Here is a 25,937-nt window from a genome sequence, read left to right on the forward strand (position 1 = left end):
CTTATCAACTTGTGGCTGTTTTTCATAACCTGTCTGCACTTCTAATTCCTTGATGATAACTTAGATATATGAAGTTTGAATTGATATGGATGAACCTGATGTCTAGTTCTGCATATATTTTAGCTTCCCCTAAATATTTATATTCTAATAAAATGGATTATGATATACATATTATTTTATTGGCTTAATACTTACATTAAAATGTAACTGTAATTTTATCCTTGCTGTACTTAATGCCATAATTGCAATATGCCTCAGAAAAATGATCCTTAACTTCATTTATATTTTATTAAACTGGTAGATCTCAGCTCACAGTGAAGAGCCATTGGATGGAATTGTATGATTCAGTGATAAGAGAAAATAATTATTTCTTTATCACATTTCTATAACACCTCTTACTAGCATTGAATCAGATTTCTTGTGTTCTGCCATTTATACTGAAGAAATTTCTATCCACATTATCAAAATTCTGAATAAACTAGGGAGTCAAATTCTACTTGAAAATAATTTTTCCTATTTAATTTGATTTTTAAAATATTTTTGTAGCAAGTGGCATTAATAAGCTAAACAAAATCAGCTGTGTTAAGCGCTTGGATGGTAGACCTTACAAGAATACTAGCTTGCCTGGAAAGTGAGAAAGAATTTCTGGAAGAATGCAATAGCAAGTCACTTCTTTATTGCTATTAAGAAAGCTATCAGAACTTCATCCAGGGTTTGGTTGTATTATTTCTCTATAAATTCAAACCTGTACTTGGGAATAGAATAGTAGGGTAGGATAGGGTAGAATACAATAGAATAGAATATATAGTTGGAAGGGACCTTGGAGGTCTTCTAGTCCAACCCCTTGCTCAAGGAACTATCAACAAAGAATCAAATACCAAGTGAAATAAGATCATCATATTGAATCCTCATTTTTTTTTCTGTACATGTTGATGTTGTTGAAATTGGTTGGGAAATCTCAACAGAATTGTACACTTGCTGATACAAGGATGCCAAACAAAGACACTGAACTGTGTTGGTATTCAATAGTTAGTATGCTTAATTAAAAGAGATTGCTTTAATTTTTAATTATCTAAGGCTTGTAAAATTTAAGGAAGGCTTCTCTCTGTATAATTTTACAGTTAATCATTAAGATTCCATAACAAATGACAATTGGGAGGTAACAGATTTTTATAGTGGTATTTTGTAGAGTCAATTACTGTTAGATATCATATTTATTTTAATGTCTTTAAAACCTAGTGCCATCATGATGTGACATGACTATACCTTGCAAAATTCTGAGACCAAGTCAGGTTGATAGGTTGTTCTTTGTTATTCCAGAGATGAATAATAATGATGAGTATTGTTTTTATGGGGTTATTAATTGTTGAACGTAGAACTATTTCAATTAAGCTGTTTGGAGTGAATAATACAATATACCTCAAACTTTATTAAAGCTCAGCATTATCTTATCCCAGATTTATAGTTGGTTGTATCCAGATTTAGTCCATAAATTTCCAGGAGTCTCTCCTAAATATAGCCAAATGTGTATTCCAGTGTCAGTATATTAAGCAATCTCACCATCGTTCTAAGATATATGATATATTAAAATATCCTTAATAAAATTTCCATATGTTCTGTTCTTAACCTTCTCAGGCTGGTTGGTAAATCCAAAAAAGGCCCAGGCCATTTCCATTCTTTGAGATCCTTACTTATAGTAATAAAAATCATGATACATGAAAATAAATTAAGCTTTTCCTTGTTCAGAAAAACGAATGCACTTCAAAAAATGTGATAATTATATTTTATCTATTGAAGATGGGGTGTGTTTTTCCTTTGTTCTGAAGAGGTTAATTATGAATGTAGCATTTCATCTAATCAGAGAGTTATGAGTACATATTTGTGTGCTGTGTGTGTATATATGTGTGTGTGTGTGTGCGTGTACTATGTTTATGTTCAAAAGGTTCTAGAGAAGAAGGAATATACTGAAAATGGTGGTGGGAATAGCTTTTTCAATATTATACACGTAAATAATTATTTCAGTCTTGAGATTTCGTGTGTCTTATGTGGTGTTTGTTTTTATTTGTTACTATTGTTTTCTAGTCCATGGGTTAAATGCAGACTGGCTGCCCTTTTATTTTTTTTATTTTGGAGTGGAAATGTAGTTTGGACATAATGGATTATTGATTGGTCTGAGAACAGCAGAAGCCCCAAGGCCTAGTCATCAATGGTACTTACTCTCCCATTAGAGAATGCATCACTTCATGCAGCCATTTGGGATCCAAATCTGTAGAATATAAGCTTATAATTGTTGATCTTGTAACAGAACAGTTTTTAGGGCAAGGAGCTCTTCATTATTGTGATGGGCTTGCTCCTTCCCCCTCCCATTTGCTCAAATAATAGTTTCTTTGTTTTGGTAGTAAGATAAGCTGGATCAGGATGTTAATGATGTATTTTAATTCATGCCTTATAGTGCTACAGTGTAACCCATAGAATACATTTCTTTGTCTCTGTGAAGACAAACATGACCAGTATACTAAAGCACAAAATATGTACTGAGTGGGTGACAGGGCTATGTTTCTCTATATATCTTGTAAAACCATGCAAGAATGAACCTTTTAGTAAAATTCCTTTTTAAAAAGGGTTCACATTTCTGCTCCATGCTTTCCCTTGTTTTCTATCCTGTGAATCTTCTCTTCTCTATTTCTCACTGGCGAGATCTGTATTTGCTTAATATAGGTGTGTCTCTCCATGAAGGTTATTATTGGTAGTGCTGTTTCAGAAGCGCCTAATTATTTTCTCAGGAATTTTGGAGCCCGTTTTTAATACCATCATTAACTCAAGAGAGGGAGGGAGAGAAAGCAAATGATGTGGGCACAGGATCTCAGAGTAAATCTGCAGTGTTAACAGTCGCAGATCTGAAAATAATGCCTTGCAGAACATAAAAAAAAGATAGCAGACATCTCTTTGCCCAGAATAAAACAAACTGCTGCTTTAAGCATTTCTGGAGACTAGGATCCTGGAGACAGGATGAGACCAAAGTTCCCAGCCCTTGAAAAATAGGCCACCTATAAGATTTGCAAAACTGCATCAATTCAAATGAAAATGCAGAGTCAGAAATAAATGGACTCAGCTCAACACTGACTTCTGAGATCAGGCAGTTCTGGGGCTGATCCTGAAATGGTGCAGAATATTATTGAGCAAGTGTTTTTTTTCACCTGCAGTTTTTTTTTTAAAAAAAAGGCTTGGCAAAATTTTATCTTCTTCTATGGCTCTTGAGGGAATAAAGTCAAGGCAAAATCCTGCTAACTTTCCCCTTATGCCTATATTCACTCTGAAGGACATATCCTGCTGGTATTTCCTGTAAAAGTCAAGGATGTCCTTACTATTTAAAGACAGGCTGTTTTCCCCCCTCTGGTTCATCTTGCTACCCTAATATCTCCTAAATGCTCTGCTGTTACAGTTGTGTTAAAGGATAGGAACTGAATTTTTTTAAAAAAAAAACATGTTTCCTTGTACAAATCTCGTGGCATCACTTCTTATCTGAAGAGTTTTAATTACAAAATAAACTGCTGTTAAAGAAGTGAAAGCTTATTTTCTTAAGGGATTTTATATATAACATTGCAGCACATGAAGTGGAATAGATATAATAATTACTGGTCTAAAATAAAAGTATGATTTAACTGTTGCCTCTAACGTGGGGACATTGAAGTGTGGAGGCAACTTCAAAAATTCTCAACCAGAGTGGTTCATCTACTTTTCATTTCGTTTTCGATTCTGGCTAGATCTTAAGAGAATTCCTGCACTAACACAAACCATTGGTGTTAAATTCGGGCAACGAGAGAACAGACTTCAGACGATAGTGACAAACAGCTCTTTATTTATTATGTAGTATGATCCAGCTTGCTATGGGGTCGTGCAGCTCCCCTTTTATAGGGATCTGGCAGACCTCCCATCCAATCAGAACAACCCCTTGTTCCCGCCCTAGTGGCGGACCTGAGTGGAGACTACAGCAGTTTATGCAAATATCTAACACCCCTCCCCTCTTAGATGGAGCGTTCCAGTTAGTGACAAAGTCCTGTAAGTATGCCGGTTTCTGCCTTGCTCGGGTGGACCTGTGAAGTTCGGGTTGTGCCGGAGCGGGCGTGAGATCTGAGTGTCCTTTCTGTTCCGTTGCCCTGGCTGGGGATGGTAGATTCCCTTCACTGGGAGGCTGCTCCGCTCTTTCGTTGGCCTCAGGTTCCACTCCAGGCTCTGCGGTGCCGTAGTCGTCTGTGCTGGGAGATTCGGGTTGTTGAATCGGCAGTCTTTCTGATGGGATGAGTTCTTCATTCGATGATCGTAGGTTGGAGTGCGTTAGGCGACCTCGGAGTTGGTCGATGTGTCTTTTCCAATTCCTGCCGTCTTCCAATTCTAACAAGTAGGAATGAGGACCAGTGATACCTATTACCTTTGCCGGAATCCACAGTGTCCCCCCTGCATAGTTGTGGGCGTATACCGAATCCCCTATGCTAAAGTTCCGAATTTTGCTTGTGGAGTCTGGGGGCGATGTGGCAGAATAATTTGGGTGTAATCGGTCCAGGTGAGACCTTAATCGGCGACCCATGAGTTCAGCGGGGCTCCTTCCCGTCGTGGCACTAAGGGTAATGTGTTGGATTAAAAGATAATGATCGATCCGTGTTTGCCAATCACCTGGGCCCATCCTAGCGAGGGCCTCTTTTGCAGAACGCACCATTCTTTCCGCCTGTCCATTCGATGCCGGATGGAATGGCGCGACGAGGGCATGCCGAATTCCCTGACTTGCTAAGTACGCTTCGAATTGCATGGCCGTGAACTGGGGCCCGTTATCGGAGACCAGGAGGTTGGGCAGGCCGTGTGTGGCGAAAAGTCGCCGAAGTACCTTGATGACCGCCTCTGCCGTGATCGAAGTCATCAGGACTACTTCTAACCATTTGGAGTATGCGTCCACAACTATTAAGAACGTTTGCCCTTGCACTGGCCCTGCGAAATCTATGTGTATTCGCGACCAGGGTGCTTTCGGTTTGTCCCACTCCGTAGCGGGTGCTTCAGGGGGGGCTGGTCTGGATTCCTGGCACGGATTGCAAGTGGCTACCCATTCCTCTATCTCCTTATCCATGTTAGGCCACCAAACGTAACTCCTAGCGAATGCTTTCATCCTTACGATCCCTGGATGCCCAACATGCAAAGCCTCTAATACATTTCTCCGCAGTTTGTACGGTACAACAACTCGATCCCCCCACAATAAACAACCTTTTAAAACCGACAGTTCATCACCCTTAGACCAAAACAGTTTGAATTCGGGTCCCACAATCCCTTTGGGCCACCCCCTCCATTCCCAAGTTTGCACTTGTCTGATTACGTTGTCCTTAGCAGAAAACCTAGCAACGTCCACGGAAGAAACTGGCCCTGTGTCCAAACAGTCAATCAAAAGGACTGGTACTTCTGGAGTGGGGTCAGTTAACAGTTCCGGTAACGGGCAGCGGCTGAGCGCGTCTGCATGCCCCAATGTGGAACCCGGTCGATGTACCAGTTTGTAGGAATACGCAGCCAGGAAAACAGTCCACCTGGTCATGCGCGGGGAGAGGGAGACCGGTGTGGGGCGGTTTCCCGCCAGAAGACCCAGCAATGGTTTGTGGTCCGTGATAAGTTCGAAATCACGGCCGTAGAGGTATTCGTGGAAACGCTTGACTCCAGCCACAGCGGCTAACGCTTCCCTGTCCAGTTGGCTGTAGTTGCGTTCCGCCGAAGACAAAGTTCTTGAGTAGAATGCAATGGGGGCTTCGTTCCCGTTTGGCATTCTGTGGCTGAATACTGCGCCTACGCCGAAAGGTGATGCATCGCAGGTCAATACCAGTGGTAGGGTTTGGCTGTACTGTATGAGTAGAGAGTCGGTAGTCAGCAGGCGCTTGACTGCAGCGAAGGCGGCTGCCTCGGAACGTCCCCAGGTCCATTTCGCGTTCTTGGCTAGAAGTCGGTGTAACGGCTCAGCGACGGTGGCTTTCTGTCTGAGAAAGACGCTGTAGAAGTTAAGAAGTCCGAGGAAGGCCTGCAACTCGGTCTGATTTCGTGTTGTGGGGGCGTCCTGGATGGCCTTAATTTTCTTCGATGTCGGGTGTATTCCCAGTCCATCGATTCTGTAACCCAGGAATTCTACGCTGGGCACGTTAATTTGGCACTTTTCCTTTTTTAGGCGGAGACCCTTTTCTCGAATTCTAGCCAAAACAGTCCTAACACGTTTCAATAACTGCTCCTCGTTTGCAGCTGACACCAAGATGTCGTTGAAATAAGGGACGACTCCTGGTATGCCCTGCAAAAGCCGTTCCATGACGCTTTGGAACAATCCCGGAGCGATGCTTACGCCGAATTGTAGCCGGTTGCATTTAAAAGCACCCCTGTGCGTCACTATAGTTTGGGCCTCCGCCGTGGCGCTGTCCACTGGCAGCTGCTGATACGCTTGTGCCATGTCTAATTTTGCAAAAAAATTTCCTAGCCCCAACGAGTGCAATAGGTGTTGAACCACGGGCACAGGATATGCGCTTTGTTGTAGGGCAACATTAATTGTGCATTTATAGTCCGCGCAGATACGGACTGACCCGTCCGGCTTAACGGGGGTCACGATTGGGGTTTCCCAGCGAGCGTGATCCACTGGTTCAAGGATCCCTTGCTCTACGAGCTTATCGATTTCCTTATCAATTTTTGGACGGAGCGCAAAAGGCACTCTTCTAGGTTTGAGCCGGATTGGCGCCACATTTGGATCCAAATTGAATGAAATTGGCTTTCCCACATACTTACCAAGGCTGGGGCTGAACACATCCTCAAACTCCTTAAAAATCCCTTCAGCGCAGCTGTTACCCACGGCGTTGATTCCGGTAACTTCTAGCCCCAGGGCTTCGAACCAATCCAATCCCAGGAGACTCTGTAAGGGTGCGCTGGCGATGGTCACGGGCAGCTGGGCTGTGATGTTTTTGAACTGGACTCGAAACGTGCCCTGACCCACGATGGGGACCCTGTTCCCCTGGTAGTCTCGAAGCAGGATGTCTGGTGTTCGTAGTTGGCGCTTCTTTAGGCTCGGAATCGCCTTTTTCATCGCTGACCACGAGATGATCGTCAGGGATGATCCCGTGTCGACTTCAAGCTCGCAAGGGGAGTCGTCCAGGAGGACAGTGAGTTTCAGCTTTTTAGGCCGCTTTGTGCGGACCTGCCCTATCGTTGTGAGATAGGTTCTCAGTGGTTCTCTCTGGGCATACTCTCTCTCGGCTCCCTGGGAATACTCTCTCTCTCTGTTCTCTGGGAATACTCTCTCTCGGCTGACTCCCTTGGGTCTCTCTCTGGGCGCCCTTTGTTTTTTCGCCAAGCCCCTGGGGTGGGCTTCTGTCGGCGATACGTTGGTGGCTGCCATTGTGTGGCAGGGACTTCGCTCCAACACACCCTTGCAATGTGCCCAAGTTTGTTGCAATGCGAGCAAACAACGTTCCTGAAACGGCATGTAGACCGGGGGTGATTTCCTCCGCAGCTTGCGCAGGGCGGCAAACGGAATTCGAACTTCCGCACTGGTTTTGTGTGGCTGCTGCGCATGCGATGGCTGTCTTCGCACTCGCTGTCCTCGGTTTCTTGATCGGTGGCCTCGTGATGCACCCGGGTTTGTCTTGCACCGGACTGGGTTGCGCTGTACCCGCGTTGTAGCGTTTTCATAGATCTGTCCACTGATTCCGAAGCTCTTGCCTCATCTAGCGCAATCTGCAGGTTTAAATTGGATTTGGCCAACAATCGTTTTTGTAATGAAATGTCCTTTAACCCGCATATGAGGCGTGCTAGGATCTGCTCGTCCAGGTCCCTGAACTCGCAATGCGTTGCTGCCTTTCGAAGTGCTGCAACGTACTGATTGATGGATTCGTCCGCCTTCTGGTTCCGCATGTTGAATTCCTGGCGGCGAACGTGGCGGGAAGGTTTTGGCGCAAAATGCGTCTGCAGTGTCTGCTGTAGCGCCGTCCATGTTACCGCCTGGATGGGGGTTGGCTCCGAGAGATCCCTGGCCGTCTCGAAGACTTCTCGACCGCAGTAGCTCAGGAACATATTCTTTTTCCGGGAGTCCGGTACTCCCATGAGATCGTTTGCCTCGAGGAAGCATTCGAATCTCAGCATGTAGGATTCCCAATGCTCGGTGATTGGGTTGTATGGAGTCGGTGGAGCATGCATCGCCATCTTGTCCTGCGTTCAAATTTGCCGCGCTGAGATGGCTGCCGGAATTTCCGCCGAATTCCGGGGCTGGATCTGATCCGTAGATTCTGGTGGTAGATCTTTGTCCTATCTGCCTCTCGATCCCACCTCCGTCGCCAATGTTTAATTCGGGCAACGAGAGAACAGACTTCAGACGATAGTGACAAACAGCTCTCTATTTATTATGTAGTAGTGATCCAGCTTGCTATGGGGTCGTGCAGCTCCCCTTTTATAGGGATCTGGCAGACCTCCCGTCCAATCAGAACAACCCCTTGTTCCCACCCTAGTGGCGGACCTGAGTGGAGACTACAGCAGTTTATGCAAATATCTAACACCTGGTATGCATTATGAGCTGGTTATATGAAGGTAAGATAGGATTTGTCATGGTGATAATAGATATAGATCATTCATTGCTCATGGTCCTTTAATGGCATGGAATTGAGCTGTGAAAGACAAAACACCATGATAGCACACTAATATCAACAAGAGAGTACATTATTATCAATTTAGTCTACGTATACTTGCAAATAGCATTCTCTGTTGAAATCAAATGAAATATTTATTATTAGGGCCACCTTACTGCCCAATGGCTGAGAAGCAATAGTCCTAATTTTTGATTGAAATCAATTACCCCCGCCCCATGGGTCTGGTTCTATTGGTTCTCAGATACCTTTTTAAATCAACCTGGTTAGCAAAACCCAAACCAAACTCAAGTCCTTAGTCTCCCTTTGGAAAGCCTCTGTCCATTAGGGTTTGAAGATGCCAGGAGTCATCTTAAGCAATGTAACTGGGATACTGAGTTTCCAATCAGTTTAAACCTAGTATCCAACTTTACAAATTATGAATTCTTTTTTTTCCAATTTTTTTTTATTATTTTAATTAAACAGAAATGCAAAAAAGGAATCATCCTTCATTACATCTTGTAGAAAGTGTGTCGATTGGTTACAAATAGATTTTGTGCGTTACTACCACAATCACTATTTATACTTCCTTCATATTGAATTGTACATTTTAAATAAGAATCTTTATGAATTTTACTATCAATGTACCACCATTCTCATTTAGCTAGAATTATTTAAACGTGCTTTTATCTGGAATCATTTGTATTTAAAGACACAACCACCTACTGGCATTCATTAACTATTTCAATAAACCTCCAATAACCCTCTTATAACATATTCTGAAAGGACAAAAATATATATCAATTAATAAGATATCTAAACATCCCCCCCCTTTTTTAAAGGCTTATATCTAATTGCTTTTACCAATGCCAACACATGTAGAAATCGTTAAACATTATCCATTAGCATTTCCTTATTATTATTGTAATTAGGTAAAATTATGCACTATTTATATCACATCTCTTCTCATCAGACCCAAGAAAAAATACATCTTTATAACAAAATCAAAACAAAAATTTTGTTAATAAAGTTTATAACTACCCCCAAAAAATTACAAATTATGAATTCTTCTCAAATGGCCACATGCCCTTATCTTACCTCTCTTTAATTCTAATTCTGAAATTCTCTTGGTTAGGTTGGATACACTACCCTCTGCAACGGTAGTAATATAAAAACATCCTTTTTCAGTAGTGCTTATGTACATGTGGAGATGTCCTTGTGGAACAAGCCATATGCTCCTTTGTTGCTTTCTACCGGGAATCAAGAAAGATACATATCTCTCCCATTTTAAAGAATTGCCCCAGTGGACAGCACAATGTCCAGCTGCCCATGCTTCTGTCTCATCAGGCTTCTGACATCTTTCCAAGAATATTTTTTGCTACCATTTGTTTTATCCTTCCTACCTACAGTTGAAGTGTAGCAAGAATTTTCATGATTGCCACTGCTAATTATATTACAGTTGCTATAATAATGTATTTTGTATACATCTACCGTGTTTCCCCGAAAAGAAGACCGGGTCTTATTTTCTTTTGATCCTCCAAAATAAACACTTGGCCTTATTTTCGGGAAGGCTTATTATTTTTGAGGTGCAGGAGACGGCGAGAATGTCACCTCATGGCTGCTGCTGGGTTGCAATATTTTCAGGGAGGGCTTATTTTAGGCGGATGCATTCAAAAGCCCGACTGGGGTTATTATCCGGGGAGGCCTTATTTTCAGGAAGACAGGGTATATTGTATTTTATATGTTTTTAAAATAATAATTACAGATTTATATGTTTCATTGTTCTGATCTCTGACCTGAAGGCCCTAAATAAAGCTTTGATTTGAATTATGGCAACAGATCAGACCAGAACACATTTCCATTACTGATTCACAGAACTGGATGTCACCTCATGGCTGCTGCTGGGTTGCAATATTTTCGGGGAGGGCTTATTTTAGGCGGATGCATTCAAAAGCCCGACTGGGGTTATTATCCGGGGAGGCCTTATTTTCAGGAAGACAGGGTATATTGTATTTTATATGTTTTTAAAATAATAATTACAGATTTATATGTTTCATTGTTCTGATCTCTGACCTGAAGGCCCTAAATAAAGCTTTGATTTGAATTATGGCAACAGATCAGACCAGAACACATTTCCATTACTGATTCACAGAACTGGATCTATGTATTCCTGGTCTTAAAATGTTTTAAATCTACCATGCTCTTCATATAAATTGGTTAATATACTTCAGGAATAATCGCTTTGGGGAGATGCTTTACATAAAATCTATCCTGTGGCACATACTTTCTGGGAGGAGAATTAAAATTAGGTGGGGTAGAAATATAGATACCTCGAAGCAGAAATGTGAATCCTCCTTTTGAAGTATTAGGTATACAAAGGTTACCCGTGGATCCATACTTTGTAAATTAGATGCATCTTCACCAACAGAGAGACAGGATTATTTTTTTCTTAAAAAGCAGGGTAGATTAAAAAAAAAGAAAGTATATTTCCATTAAACATGAAGCACTTGTAATAAACAAGTAGAAAGGTTCTTCAGTATATAAAGGAGATTGTATATGCATGTATAGATCATTTATTTGCAGGGCAGAAAAAAACAGCATCTAATTTGGAATCGGTACTACAGAAAATACCAGATGTTCCTCCTCTAACGTGTAAAAATGAAGTTTTCTACAGATTTTAATGTAGCAAAATTGTGAACACATTCCTATAACTTTATTTGTATTAAAAAGGATATTAGCAATCAACTAAAAAAATTGTCAGAGTTGTTCATTTAATGGGCTTGTTTATAGGAATTTTATTTAACTAAAATAAGATGCATCCTTTTCTGTATGTCTGCATGTTTAAGAAAACGTTTTTTAACAAGGTTAGCTTACTGGTCCTACAGAAATCCTTTATCTCTAGACAAACACAATTTTGGCTGTTTTTCATGAAATTATACATGTGTATAAAACCACAGACTTAAAATATTACAGTTACTTCAAGAAAGGGCTTATTAAATTGAAGCTACATGCACACTATTTTTTGGTTTGGAAAGACAAATTTAACTGTTTGTGAGATTGATGTTCTTATTTTTAGCACATACCAATTACATGCATACTCTGTATCCCAGTAACTGAACCTACTATTTCATAAGTTTGTTTATGTTATCTTACTGAGCTTATGAAATATCTTACTGGGTTCTCTGAATTATAATATCATCCAAGTTGAAATTTAATGCACTTAGTTTGATTTAGATGAAAAGAAAACCTTAACAGAGGCCTGTCACAAGGGGAGTAACAAAGAAGAATGTTGTGAATGTGCTTCAAATGAAATGCTTTTGCATTTAGTAATGAGGTGTTGTGCTTTTGTTTTGGTTGCAGGTTTTGTTTGCCATTTGACTCAGAAACATCAATGAACGCTTATATCCAGAATGGTCTCAAGCTGAGAAACAATTTGAATATAGGAATGAAGAGATAGAGGCTTGGTAAGAAACATCCCCAATAGAAATTTCAACATAATTTTCCACTCCTGGGCAGGGCTTTTACCTGTTGACTGATGTTGTTGGAATACAGATGGATTGTAGTGTAGGTGCAAACATGGAATTGCGAAGAGCCTCCAGTCCTCACAGGATGAATAAGAATGATGTGGATGCAGACAAAGCCATGTTGCACAGCTGCTGCATTTGTGGCAAGAGTTTTCCCTTCCAGAGCTCACTCTCACAACACATGAGGAAGCACACAGGGGAGAAGCCCTATAAGTGCCCTTACTGTGATCACAGAGCTTCCCAAAAGGGCAACTTAAAGATCCATATCCGGGGTCATAGAACAGGCACCATAAGCCAGAGGAATGACGTGGAGGCGGTGGGAGAGGCCCCACTTAATGAGATGAAGGTCTTTGAAGGCTTTGATGGTTGTACCAGCCCTACCAAAAGCACCTCTGCTTGCAACAAAATATCGAATGGAACAGTTCCCTCAGAGGATAGCAAGATCTTGCTCAGAAGCAGCAGAAAAGAGGCATTGCCCGATGATGTTAAATTATGTACTGTTCAGTGCAACTTCTGTAAAAGCAAATTTGAAGGGAAGAAAGAGTTGGAGCAACACATACATCAAGTCCACAAGCCTTTGAAATGTAGGCTGTGTAATTACATGACCCTAAGACAGGAGACCCTTTTAAACCACATAGAAAGAGATCATATTACAACTCAAATTCCAAATGGGGAAGCCTACCCTGAGACTTGCAAGCCTGAGTCCAGTGCTGGAGAATTTCCTTGTGAAGTCTGTGGACAAGCCTTTAGTCAAACATGGTTCCTCAAAGCTCATATGAAGAAGCATCGAGGGACATTTGACCACGGATGTCACATTTGTGGCCGGAAATTTAAAGAACCCTGGTTCCTTAAAAACCACATGAAATCTCATGGCCCAAAATCTGGGAGTAAAAATAAGCCAAAAAGTGATTTAGAGCCCATTGCCACTATCAATGATGTCATTCAAGAAGAGACAATTGTGACTGGATTATCCCTCTATGAAGTTTGTACCAAGTGTGGAAACCTGTTTACAAATATGGAGAGCCTAAAAGCACATAATTCTGTACATTGTAAGTCTCAAGGAATTTGCAGTGATTCCAGAGGAGAGAGACTAATAGATGGAGATTTGGATTCATCTATAGCAAAACAGTTTTTCTTCCAATATCTGAACTTGAGGCCGTCTGTATGGATAGAAAGTGTTTCAAGGGGCCAGTCAGGTAAAAGAGTAGCTGAGCTGGATCCAGTCAACAGTTACCAAGCTTGGCACTTGGCTACCAAAGGGAAAGTTGCAGAGCCTTCTGAGTATGTTAAGTATTTAGGATGGGATGAAGTTCTGGCAGATGCTGATGTCACATATGACAGGGATAAAAGGGAATATATTCTTGTTAGTCAAGAGAAACGCAAGCATGACCAAGATTCATCCAACTCTTCCAGTAATCCAAAGAAGAAGAACTGCACAGGTGGCCGTTCAGAGAAAAGCAATAATGCACAAGCAGGGGACAACTGCATCCTTGGTCAAGATGACCTAGAATACAGACCATCCTCACGTCAAAGCAGAAGGGCATCACAGAACAAGTCCACCGAGTGCTTTGAGTGTGGCAAGATCTTCCGCACATATCACCAAATGGTCCTTCATTCCCGAGTCCACAGGAAAGAGCGCCGAAGCTTCAGTGAAGGCGGTTCAGTAGTTCAGCATGATAGATATGGTTCCAATAGTGAGGATGGTGATTCTGGATCTGTGAGTGCACCAAGTACACCAAGTTCTGCTTCTGCTCAAGAAGATTCAGTCACCTCTGGAATAGGTGAAGAGGGTCCTGAGGATAGTTCTGAGGAAGGAATACATGAGCCATCCCCATGTAAGTATCTGTAGGTAACTGCATTTTAATTCACAAGTCTTTATCTTGTTTTCTTTTTTGCAAAACTTTATACAGATATTCCTCGACTTGTGACCATGATTGAGCCCGAAATTTATGTTGCTAAGTGAGACATTTTGTTACGTGAGTCTTGCCTCCATTTTACGACCTTTTTGCCACAGTTGTTAAATTAATCGTTGTAGTGGTTAAGTTAGTAACGTGGTTGTTAAATAAATCTGGTTTATCCATTGACTTTGCTTGTCAGAAGGTCACAAAAGCTGATCATATGATCCCGGGACACTGCAACCTTCATAAATATGAGCCGGTTTCCAGTTGTCTGAATTTTGATCATGTGACCACAGGGATGCTGCAATGGACAAGTGGGTCATAAATCACTTTTTTCCAGTGATGTTGTAACTTCAAATGGTCACTAAATGAACTGTTGTAAGTTGAGGATGACCTGTTCATACTAAAGGCTCTTTAGTGTTAGTTATGTTTTTTTTTTAAAAAAATAAAAGATCTAAAAGCACAGATAGAATTTCACCAGCTGTTTAAGGTGGTGAAATAGTTTTTGGCCATGGATTGAGTCAAGGATATATTATAGGTCAGTGATGGCGAACCTATGGCACGCTTGCCACAGATGGCACACGGAGCCATTTGTCAGGGCACGCGAGGCACTGCCCTGTCAGCTGGCCAGCGCGCATGTGCCCGCTGGCCAGCTGAGTTCACCCTTTTTTAAAGCCATTTTTCGCCCTCCCCAGGCTCCAGAGCCTTTATAGGAGCCTGGGGAGGCGAAAAGAGCCTCCCCTGCCTCCCCGGAAGCCCTCCAGAGGATTCATGAACTTCCCTGAAGCCTCCAGAGCGGAAAAAAACGGCCCTACAGGCAAACCGGAAGTTCGGGAACAGACTTCTGGTTTGCTCGGAGGGTCATTTTGACTGCTCCGGAGGCTTCAGGGAAGCGTCCTGAAGGTCCCTGAAGCCTCCGGAGGGCTTCCGGGGGGGCAGGGGGGGCTGTTTTCGCCCTCCCTAGGCTCCTATAAAGCCTCTGGAACCTGGGAAGGGCAAAAAAACCATGCAAAAAAATGGGGGGTCGCGCCTGTAGTGCGCGCCTGCGCACTGTGGTGTGTGTCACACATTGCATTATGGGTGCGGCACGGCCGCACACTACCCCTCTGCGCTTCCCCCACTTATGGCACGCGAGCCAAAAAAGGTTCGCCATCGCTGTTATAGGTAGTCCTTGTTTATCCAGTTTCAGACTGGCAACTTAATTGATAAGCGGTCATTAAGTGAAACCATCGCTTTGCTTATGATCTTACTTAAGATTTCCTTTGCTTTACAGACTTGTAAAGGTTGTAAATGCAAGGATTGATCATAAAGTTTCTTCTTCAGCACCGTCGTAGCTGCAAATGGTTGCTAAGTGAGGCTAAAGGAAGACTGCTGGTAATTGACTTAAAGCTATTAAAACGATCGAGCAGTTAGTTGGGTAGTTCTATTAGGATTAAGGTTTGACTACGATTACCACCTTGTTTGGTGTTCAGTTTGCCTTATGTGAAGGAAATAATAGAGCTCGGAGTCCATGGAAAAGTCAATCTGGATTGAGAATATTACTTATATTTAGAACTACTATATATGGCTAAAAGCAGGTTCCAGTCCTTCAGACTATCTGTTAACATGATAACTAGTACAAAATGATGGAGGGGAAAGGGCAGTGCATAAGGATTGAATGTTTAATAGAACTAATGTCTGGATTTGACCAAGTTCCTTAAAATTGTATTTTTATGGTGGTCAATTTCCACTTAACATTCATTATACTCATATAGTAAACTAGGTGAGATTTTTGTTACTGGAGTATGCCAGAATACTGAAGTATGCCTTGTGGACTAGTGATCCACAAGGAAAGGTTTATGTCTGCAGACCTGTTTCACCTGATTGGCATCCTCCATTCCAGAAGCACTGAGTAGGAAAGACAAGTGTAATTAACTTTACCTTTGTTGTTGGTTTATTCTCAGCTATTTTCTAGGCACTGAATTGCACTTTGTACCAACAGCTCTATTTCTCTGAGTACATAACTCACATAGTAGATTTAATTACATCAAAGCTTTTAAAAATCTGATATTATTACAGTAATCTTTTAATTTAGTAGACTTGAGTTTAGTGGGTTTCATATTTAATGGACATATTTGTTTTGGGACAAAAATGGGTTTGTCCAAATGTCTCAAAGTAGTGTATTTAAAACATTCACTGCTCCCCCTCATAATCGATATTCACTGTTATCGATAAAGTATTTTTTTCATATTTAAATATATTTTGGGATGCAAAAATTCCTTTTTGCTATAAAATGAACATTAGGCTGCATTGAAAAACTACTCCTTAATTTGTTAAACTGATTTTACTATAATATGAAAATTGTGAATTGGCAGAATACGTCTGAGCATTAAAATTGGAGTTCCAGATTGTATGGATAAATTACCTAGGTTTAGAATATATATTTAGGATACTTACCATTAGCAGGCCCAACTTGGTGCTTCTAAATGTTTTGAGAGAACCATTTCTCGACTTAACAGCTAACCTGGCCAGTAGCATGTCCAAAATATATGGTGGTATAAAACTTGGGGAAGGTAAAATTCACAGAGAAATACTGCATTTTGCCATACTGTCCTCATCACAAATTTGTTGGATAGATTTGGGGTGCTTATTTTGCCCTAATCTATGTGATGCTCTCCATGATTCAATAATGATAATATTTAATGTTTAATGATTATTTAACAATCATCAGTAAAATATATGCATATTCTTTTTCTTCGTTTTGATCCTGTGCTTTTGAAAGTTGTATTCAAAAAACTCCTAGGCTAATTAATCCCTGTGGATTACTGCAATCCTTAGAGTCTGACTCTGGCTAAATACAACAAATTATTCTTCAACTAGAAGAAGCAGGGTAAATATTTGAAAGAACACTACTGTGATTGCATTTGTATCATATTTTTCATTGCTTAGTTCTCTTTGTTTATGAGGCTCTTTCAGATTCCCTTAAATTCCAGGGATTTTTTTTTCTACAGCTTGTTTATATATTTTCGTTGTTAGTAGCACAGTGCCTTTCTGCTGACATTTCTTCCCCTTGAGAGTTAGCTGATTTGAGGTTTCAGATTTTTATTATGCAGGGGGAAGCTAAAGAAATAATCAGTGCAGTATTGAGAAGTTTAAAATGCATTTAGAGTTGCTATACCAAGGAGCTTTTCTCATATTAACCAGTGACACATTTAAGCTGGTCAGCCTATCTTATTCGGCCAAAAGTAATCATTGCTTTCCACTGAGTGTTAAGTACTTAAATCAGACAGCATTTGCAAATGTGTTTATTGCAATCATTTTTATAAATTGACATACACTTTAAATTGTATGTTTGTAATGGCTGAAACTTTCATATTTCATCACTGTAAATTAACTTAATCTTCAACATTTTAACAATGTTAATATTTTCAAAAAAGCATTTCTGAAATCATTAGTAAGGTCAGATGTGAAATTTATTTTATTTTATGTCTTACTTCATATCTATATCTTAGAGCAAGTTTAGCATTTGAACATAAATGGATTATTAGTGATGAAGTACTACCATATACTACCATCAGTTAACATTAAAAACAAATTATCAGGAAATATTGTGGCAGAAAGAGTTTCACGTTTTCAGGCTGAAGAACAGGTACAAAAAATAATTCTTTGTTCATTTGCCCAAATATTGATGAGACTTACACGTGTGTATAAATGTGTGTGTATGTGTATTCACACATCTACATGCACACATTAATAAAACAGGAAGGACAACTTGTAAATATATATTAAAGGTTCTGTTCCAGCCGCTTGCTGGTCATGTTATAACTTTAAATTAAACATTTATTTTAGAGAAATATTTACCTGATAAGATAACAATGTTGGCATCAGGTTTTGATTCCCTCCTCTGGAGGGGGGGGGGAGGATTTCGTAAGCTGTCTGGCACACTGGGAAGGCCCCCTTCCTTGGAACCACCCATCTAATTTAATTTGACAGAAGTACCCTGCAGAGAAAGAAATAATAATCTTCATCAATTTGATATTTTCGCTGATCTGGTAGAAAGTCCCCTGATCTCAGTGGAAGTTATAGTAAAAATATAAGATTGCAGTGTTAATAATTAAATGTACAGTTACTATCTGGCATTACATTAGGACAAAGTTTCTTGTCTAATGGATGTGGATTGTCTTCGATAAAATAATGCTTATTATGTAGTCACTCTGGAATTGCGGAAATCTCATAGGAAGTTGGAGTCTGCCTTTCAGAAGCAAATGACAACAGTCCTATTCTGTGAACTTTGGGGGAGAGCTTATTTTATTTCTTGTTTCCTGTTTATTTCCAAGTTCTTTTTACAATGTTTTAACTATTTTCAGCCCATCGCATATTTTGTCAAGGCAATGTGTAAATCAGCCAAGTAAATAAATAAATAATGAGAACAAATAGAACTCACCAAATTTAATTATGAAAGTTGGTTTACAAATATATTTTAATATGGCTTTGCTGTTTGCAGACCTCAAAGTATTTCTGAGGCATGTAAATAAATTTTAAATCATTTGAGGACTCACAAATTGAAAGAAACATTAAAATAATAGATTGCATTATTATGTAAGAAGCCGCTGGGAGACATTTATGTGAATAATTGCTTATCATATTTGTTCTTGGTTATGTGAGATAAAAGTCAAGAGTCTCTTATGCTTCCCTTCCTATTTGCAGAGTTCATTGACTCAAGTACTGCTAAGTAGGTCAAATGCAGAACTACATAAACTTTATCGAAAAAATAAAATTCAAGGTAAAAGTGTAACAGGTTGCTGAATATAATAATTATAGATAAATTTTAAAAACTGGTGAGTGGGATTAACTCGCTGCAAATTCAGCAAGTCAACATTTGAAAAATCCCAAATTGAAGTAAATGTCAATTTATTAGTTGCATTATTAAGTTTTTGCCCTGATACTTTTCCCCATCATCACAATGGTCAAGTTGAATAAATACATGGAATATATTGTATTAATCTTCTGCTCTTTCCTCGATTATTAGGCATTATGGTAGAATAGAATAGAATTCTTTATTGGCCAAGCGTTATTGGACACACAAGGAATTTGTCTTTGGTGCATGTGCTTTCAGTGTACATAAACAGACAAGATACATTTGTCAACAATCATAAGGTACAACATTTAATGATAATCATAGGGTATAAATAAGCAATCAGGAAACAATATCACTATAAATCGTAAGTATGCAAGCAACAAAGTTACAGTCATGCAGTCATAAGTGGGAGGAGATGGGTGATAGGAATGATGGTATAAGCATTGGTCACCTTCCTTTCTGTTTTTTTGTGGATTGGTTTTGTAATTGGGAAGGATGAGTTAGATTATATCTGGCTATTGTTTTTATTTAATACAAATGAATCAAAGGAATAAAATATTTTTATTTGTTAAAGAAGTTAACTTTTAATTTTGGTCAGAGTCCAAAATTAAGTTCAATTTTAAGACAGTTATAATAAAAAGGAATTAAGTATTACAAAAATAAAAAAATCTTACACAGATCTATTTTCTAGTGGATTCAAGGGAGGGGTCACATGAGGGTTTTATCACAGCCTGATTGGTCCATAGACTGAGAGAAAATTGTTAAATGCTCCTTCCTTCCCAGTAGCTCCCAGTTTCCTCTCAGTCTTTTGGTCCTAGCACTGTGTAGCTTATTAAATTATTGAAGCTATTACTGACATTTGTTATTAAAATTAAATTATTTTACTTATAGCTCTAGGTTGGACAATAGAGATATTTTCTAGAGTTATCACAAGCTTGTGAAATTATAACTAGAGAGTTTTAAATGATTGCCCTGAGGGACCTGAGATTTTAAACAGATTAAACTAAATTTATGTTGTGAATAGAAATGGTGATTGAGCAAAATTTAGCTCCACTCTTAGAATAATCTCTGAAGTGTTTGCTAGAAGGGAAGGAATAAGATCAGCATCTGTTTTGCTGGGTCTGATTGTTAGAAGAAGTGTAATTAAATCTTTACGCCAATTTAAGTAAAAGGGGCAGTGAAGAAGGACATGTGCTTTTGATTCTGTTTCCTTCAAGAGACATGGAGATAAATAATCTTTTATGGGTGCTAATGTAAAAACTTCTGTATGTTGGGCACAATATGTATTTATTCATTCAGTTTATATAGCTGTCCGTGTCACATTTGTGGCTCTGTTTTGTTTACACCAGTAACAAGAAAGCAATAAACAAACACAATAAATAACCGAAACAAATAAAATAATTTAAAACAGCAAAACCATAAAATATAATCTGTTCAATCATAGATTATAAACAGTAGGATCATTTCATGGGTTCATACCTCTACCAGATACCAGGCATAGTGGCAAAACCATGTTTTCAGAGCCTTCTGAAAGGTTACAAGGGTTGCTGCTGATCTAACCTTATGGAGGGATGATGAGTGCAGAGGACACTCCTTAATACGCAAGATCCATAACATGTGGGAAAGATTTTGGATCACTGCAAATTGTATCTCTAATATGTCTGAAATATAGGTCTTTGGACTAAAGTTTTGGTCTTGTAGTAAATCCAGTTAAATTTTTATTTCTGGCAGAGTTTTCTGATAGCAAATTGTGATTACATATATACATGAAAAACACAAGATGGAAAAATAGAATCTTAAATTAGACTTTATTTCAATGAGGTATTATGAGTATGTTTGCTATATTAAAGGAGCTGGAAAACTTTCAGAGAAAAATAGTGTAAACCTTTATCTCAGATGCCATAGTTAGATTCAGAATTCAATACAGAGACTAGTATAGTTTACACTATTTTTCTCTGAAAGTCTTTAGAAATTTTGACTGAATCATTTTTTAAAATCCCATTATGATAGTTACAGATTTATGTATCATGACCTGTCTATTACAGTTATAAGTAAAGGATGGCACTTATCACACATTGAACTTGAAAGGTACAATTTTCATTTTTTTGGAGCAGGATAATAATGTTTAAAATAGAATTCTTAGATATTTGTTTGAGCTGATTTGTTTGATCTAACATTATCAATTTTCCAATTTTCATGAGTCTCATGCTCATTTGGGAAGTAGAAAGGATGGCAGTATGGTCTTCATAACATTGGTGGATAATGGTTTTTTTTTTCTTAATTAAAGAGTTGATCTAGAAACTGATTCAATTTATTGACATGAATTGGATGCATATTGCCAGGGTGAGTGGATGGATATTTTAGATGGATATTGTGATGAGAAGGACAGGCTGCTCTGAAGAACCACATCAAATGTGCATTATGCCATTTTATGCTTAATTAGCATGAGAAGACATTGATAAATATATGAGATTGCTGCTTTTTTGTCCTGATAGCCTGTTTTGGGGATTGAATTTAACACCTCCTTCAAATCTATAAAGGCCATACAGAGTTTATGTAGTCTATAGCTGGCACATTGCATATCTATTCCATTCACGTTATATATTCACAAAAGGAACATTTAAATAGTCATTATAAAATTAGCATGTGGTTTTGCATTTGCTTAACTCAGAAACAGTGATTCTTATTCTGTAGGATTATTAAAGAACAAGTGCTTTGTATGTCAAATAATGATGTAAACGATATTATTGGCCAAGTTATTATAGTTTTTATCCCCTTAATGACAATACATGTACAGTCATGTACAGATCAGTTAAAATATATACAATATAATATAAAAACAAACAGTATCAGTAATTCTAAATGCAGCATATACAATCACAAACTTATCAAAATAAAACTGGCAAAATAATGGGGTACATCTTAAACCACTGAAAAGGGGTTTTAGAATCAGGGATACTAAAAACCCATTATATAGAAATATCTTTTTGTGAGACATTTTCCAAATAGGATATACCACTGAAAAAGTTTTGATTTCCATTATGTCTCAAATGAACACCTTGAGCACTAAATAGGTAGAACAGAAACACATATATTGTATTTTATGACTGATTTTTTTTCTGTGCCGCCATAAGATGTTATAAATTGATCGCTATAAAGTAAATAAATAAATACATACATACATACATACATACATACATACATACATACATACACCCATATATACATTGTCAGAAAGAATAATCTTTCAATTATTTGTTCACCCAAAATATATCATTTGTTTTACTTATATATAAACAACTGCCTTATAATAGAAGTGCTCTGGGGAACTCGTAAAGCAAATACATGTTTAACAGGCAATGTAAAACAGTGACAACTATTAAAAATTAAAGCATAGTTAAAATATGCATTATTCTTTTACACTTGCATATCATGTAAAACTCATTTGATGCTTGAGGTTTTTTCTAGAATTGTGCATGACAGAAATGTGAAATAAATATATAATTTAGTGGACCATATGTGCTTTTCTATTTTTTTTTACCTTTTTATGTCTCAATTTCCAAATTATTAATGAACGCTAACATAAAGAATTTATCCTGCTTACTTGATGATACAATATTTTCTAGGTAGTTAATACTTGTTTGTCCAAACATTAAAAAAACACAATTTAAGGAGCATACTAGATCCCCTAAAACTTCTTTTGCCACTTAATTTCAAACTCAGTATAACGAAATGTTCTCCCATTTAATATATTTGTTTCCATCTGGCTGCTGTTGGCAGCTTATACAACAAAGTAACTTGCATACGTGAACATGTTTTTTTTAAGTTGTTTTTAAAATTAGTAGCTGTTATGGTTGCCAAACAATCATTGGCGATGAGTATAGTAAAGAATAATGTAGTAATTTTTAAAGTATCTGTAAACTTTTTGACATTAGCAGGTTTCTTCCCAAAACCCAAAACTGCTAGCTTAAACCTGATTTACTATGAATAAGGAGCATGACATTGCTTCAGCCTTTATGCCTATCTTTCATATAAGGTAAAAGTAACAAGAAGCATTATCAGTGGTATAACATCAATTAATGCAGACTGAGCAACTTCCCCTATCAGGAGCATTTTTTTTAATACAGATGGGGATGTGTGTATGTGTGTGAGAGAGAATAAGCCTCTGGGGGTCACAGGGGCGTAGTTACTTTGGTGAGGTTGAACTTTTCAACTTTTATGGTCTGGGGTTGTGACTGATTGTTTTAACTCAGAATAGTACATTGCTTGGTGGAAGAAATATAGATAGAAAATAGGGCTATCAAAATTGTTGATTTACCAACAGATTTCAGGGCCTAGTATTGCAAAATCTTGGGACTGCAAGTTTAATGTAGAAGGAGTCCATGCAGGATGTTAATTGTCCATCCCTGAATTATTATATTATCCAAATCCAGGCTTATTGTTCACTGGTTATGTGTTTGACCTGCATGAGAACAAGAAACACTAAAAATCTGTGTTTAGATGTCATGTGAAGATTTCTGTATCTGGTGGTTTTGTTCTATTGTGGGATAGGAAAACTGAATTAGGAATGAATGAATGAATGAATGAATGAATGAATGAATGAATGAATGAATGAGCAATTCCTGATGCTTGCTCCCAGAGCCCTAGATCTTGAAGAGGATTCGGAGGAAGAGTCTGTGATTCAAGAAATGCAGCCCATGAAACCCTAACCTTTTTGTGACCACCCTAAAGAAATCAGAGAAGGTTGGGAGATCATCATCATGGATAGTCGGTGACTTATAAATGTAATTGAACTTAGAATTATGATCCTAAATCGTGCCAGTCATTAAACACGTGACTGATCTGTTTTTACAACATTTGTTAAGTGAATTACCATTGTGGTAAAGTGAATCTGTAGCTGTTAGGTTCGTGGGATAGCCTGGCAGATGTTTTTGATGTTTGATAGCCATAGCTTGATTTATTCAGTGTTGTTGACGTTAAAATCAGTGCAATGCCAAATACTAGTCGTGATAGTCACCTTGAAAAATTTCTCAAGTTGATATTAAACTCTCCCTATCACCATTGACCAGCAACTGTGTCTTCCATTGTATCACTGGTCTTTACACAAAGTTTTTTATGTTTCCTGTTATTTCTGGGTTCTTGATCATCCAGTTATTATGGTTGGTCACACAGTCAGCTAGATCTTTGGTCTGGATTTGGCATTTCTATCTATCTATTGAGTGAGTCCTTCCCAAGGCCTGGAGTAGGCCGTTCCTAGTGAAGCTGCCTTTTGCAATTGTCTAATTATTATTATGATTTTGTCAACCAGATGTTTAGACTGGATGTGAAATTTTTATCCATCTATTGAGTCTGTCCCAAAGACATGGGATAGGCAGATATTATTGTTATTATGTATACATTTAAAATTGTCTCAGCAGGGCAGACAGATGAATAAGTAAATATCGTCTGACCTTCGTCTTTTCTTCTTTCTTCATTTTTAATATATTTCATCTCAATTCACTGTCTCATCTTTCTCATCTTCCTACTACCTTCTCCTAGTGATATCTTATGATTTATGATTGTACCCTATGATTTATGATCTATGACTTACCATTTTGTTTTGTTTTTTAATGTACACAAAGAGCTTATGCACCGGAGACAAATTCCTTGTGTGTCCAATCACACTTGGCCAAGAAGGAAGGGAGGGAGGGTTAAAATGCCATATTGAGGAGTCACTAACAGTTAATTTACAAAATATTTGGGGAGAAATAAACTTTTAAACTTGATGTTATTCAAGTATTTTGACAGAATGAAGAGAAAAGGAGTAGAGTTCAGGAGGAGGAAAACAATTCAAAGCAGCTTGAATATGTATGTTTCTGATTCTTTGGGGACACTGCATGGACACTGAAAAACAAAATATCTCTCTCGTTTTCTCTCTCTCTGTCTCTCTCTTTCTCTCTCTCTCTCCCTCCCCCCTCTCTTTCTCTCTCTCATACACACACAAATATCAAGATTGTTTCACTTATCAAGACTGTTTACATACACAGATTGAAACGTTGGATGATTCAAGCATTTTTTTTTACTGCAGTGCGGTATGGGAGTAGCAGCAAACATTTTGAAGAACCAGTAATTACATGTTGTTTTCTTCTGCTGTAACCATTGCACAAAATTATACTCAAGAATTGTATAAATCCAGCTAATAATTAAGCATTCATTATTTTCTTTCCTTCTATCCCAGGTGTACTTTTTATGCTTTGGCATTTAACTTGATTTAAACAAAAGATTTGGTTTGTTTTTAAACAGAGCTTAAAGTTTTTTGGAAATGTGAAAAAGTTCAAAATTAGGAAAGTGTAGAAGAATTTATAAGAACTAAGTATAATTTGAAAAGAAAAAAATATTTAATTTATGCTATTTATGTCAGATGTATTGGTGTGCCATACAGAAACATTTTAAAGTCAAATGTAGTTCAAATCACATTTGACACTATATATAGTAATTCACATTAAATTACTGGTATTATTATTATTTTCAAAGTACCCCTCATTCTATTTGGTGATGGTGCAAATTAACACACACAGACACAAAATGTTCAGTCTGATGTGTGTGTGTGTGTGTGTGTGTGTATGTATGTATGTATGTATGTATGTATGTATGTATGTATGTATGTATGTATATCCCCCCATATATGTGATTGACAGAATTTACAAGGTTAAAAATAAAGTATCCTTTGGGTCAAATATGACTCTTGATAATTTCATGTATACGTGCAGTTTTCCTGGCATTACTAGGAAAATACTTTTCCACTGCCTCTTTTTTGCTGAATTCTCAGTCTATCCTTGAGATCTCAGTGTCTGCTTATCTTCTGAGCTCAGACAAGATAAACCAGGTGCTGCCACCTGCTGAGGCACTAACAATGTAATATAATCTCAATATTAATAAGCATGATAATTGGAATAGAAAAGGAAAAAAAGAAATAGGCCTGGGAAACTATAAACTGAAAAACTCCCTACCCCATTCGTCTTACTCTTTTGTTTCTTTGTGCAAAAAAAGAAAAAATAAAGCCCCAAAACTTAATTTTTGA

At 38.3% G+C, this 25,937-nt stretch overlaps 1 protein-coding gene across 5 annotated transcripts in view; it reads left to right on the forward strand.

Annotated features, from left to right (window-relative positions):
• ZNF516 (zinc finger protein 516) overlaps nt 1-25,937 on the forward strand; it is a 144,226-nt gene that overhangs the window by 65,705 nt on the left and 52,584 nt on the right. For all 5 annotated transcript variants that reach the window (XM_081952282.1, XM_081952284.1, XM_081952283.1 and 2 more), the window contains exon 2: nt 11,979-13,977. In XM_081952282.1, coding sequence (XP_081808408.1) covers nt 12,171-13,977 — 1,807 coding nt within the window. In that variant the 5' untranslated portion in view covers nt 11,979-12,170. The remainder of the gene's footprint in view (nt 1-11,978; nt 13,978-25,937) is intronic.

Source organism: Natrix helvetica, assembly GCF_964273705.1.
Source record: "Natrix helvetica genome assembly, chromosome: 4".
Taxonomy (NCBI): Eukaryota; Metazoa; Chordata; class Lepidosauria; order Squamata; family Natricidae; genus Natrix; species Natrix helvetica.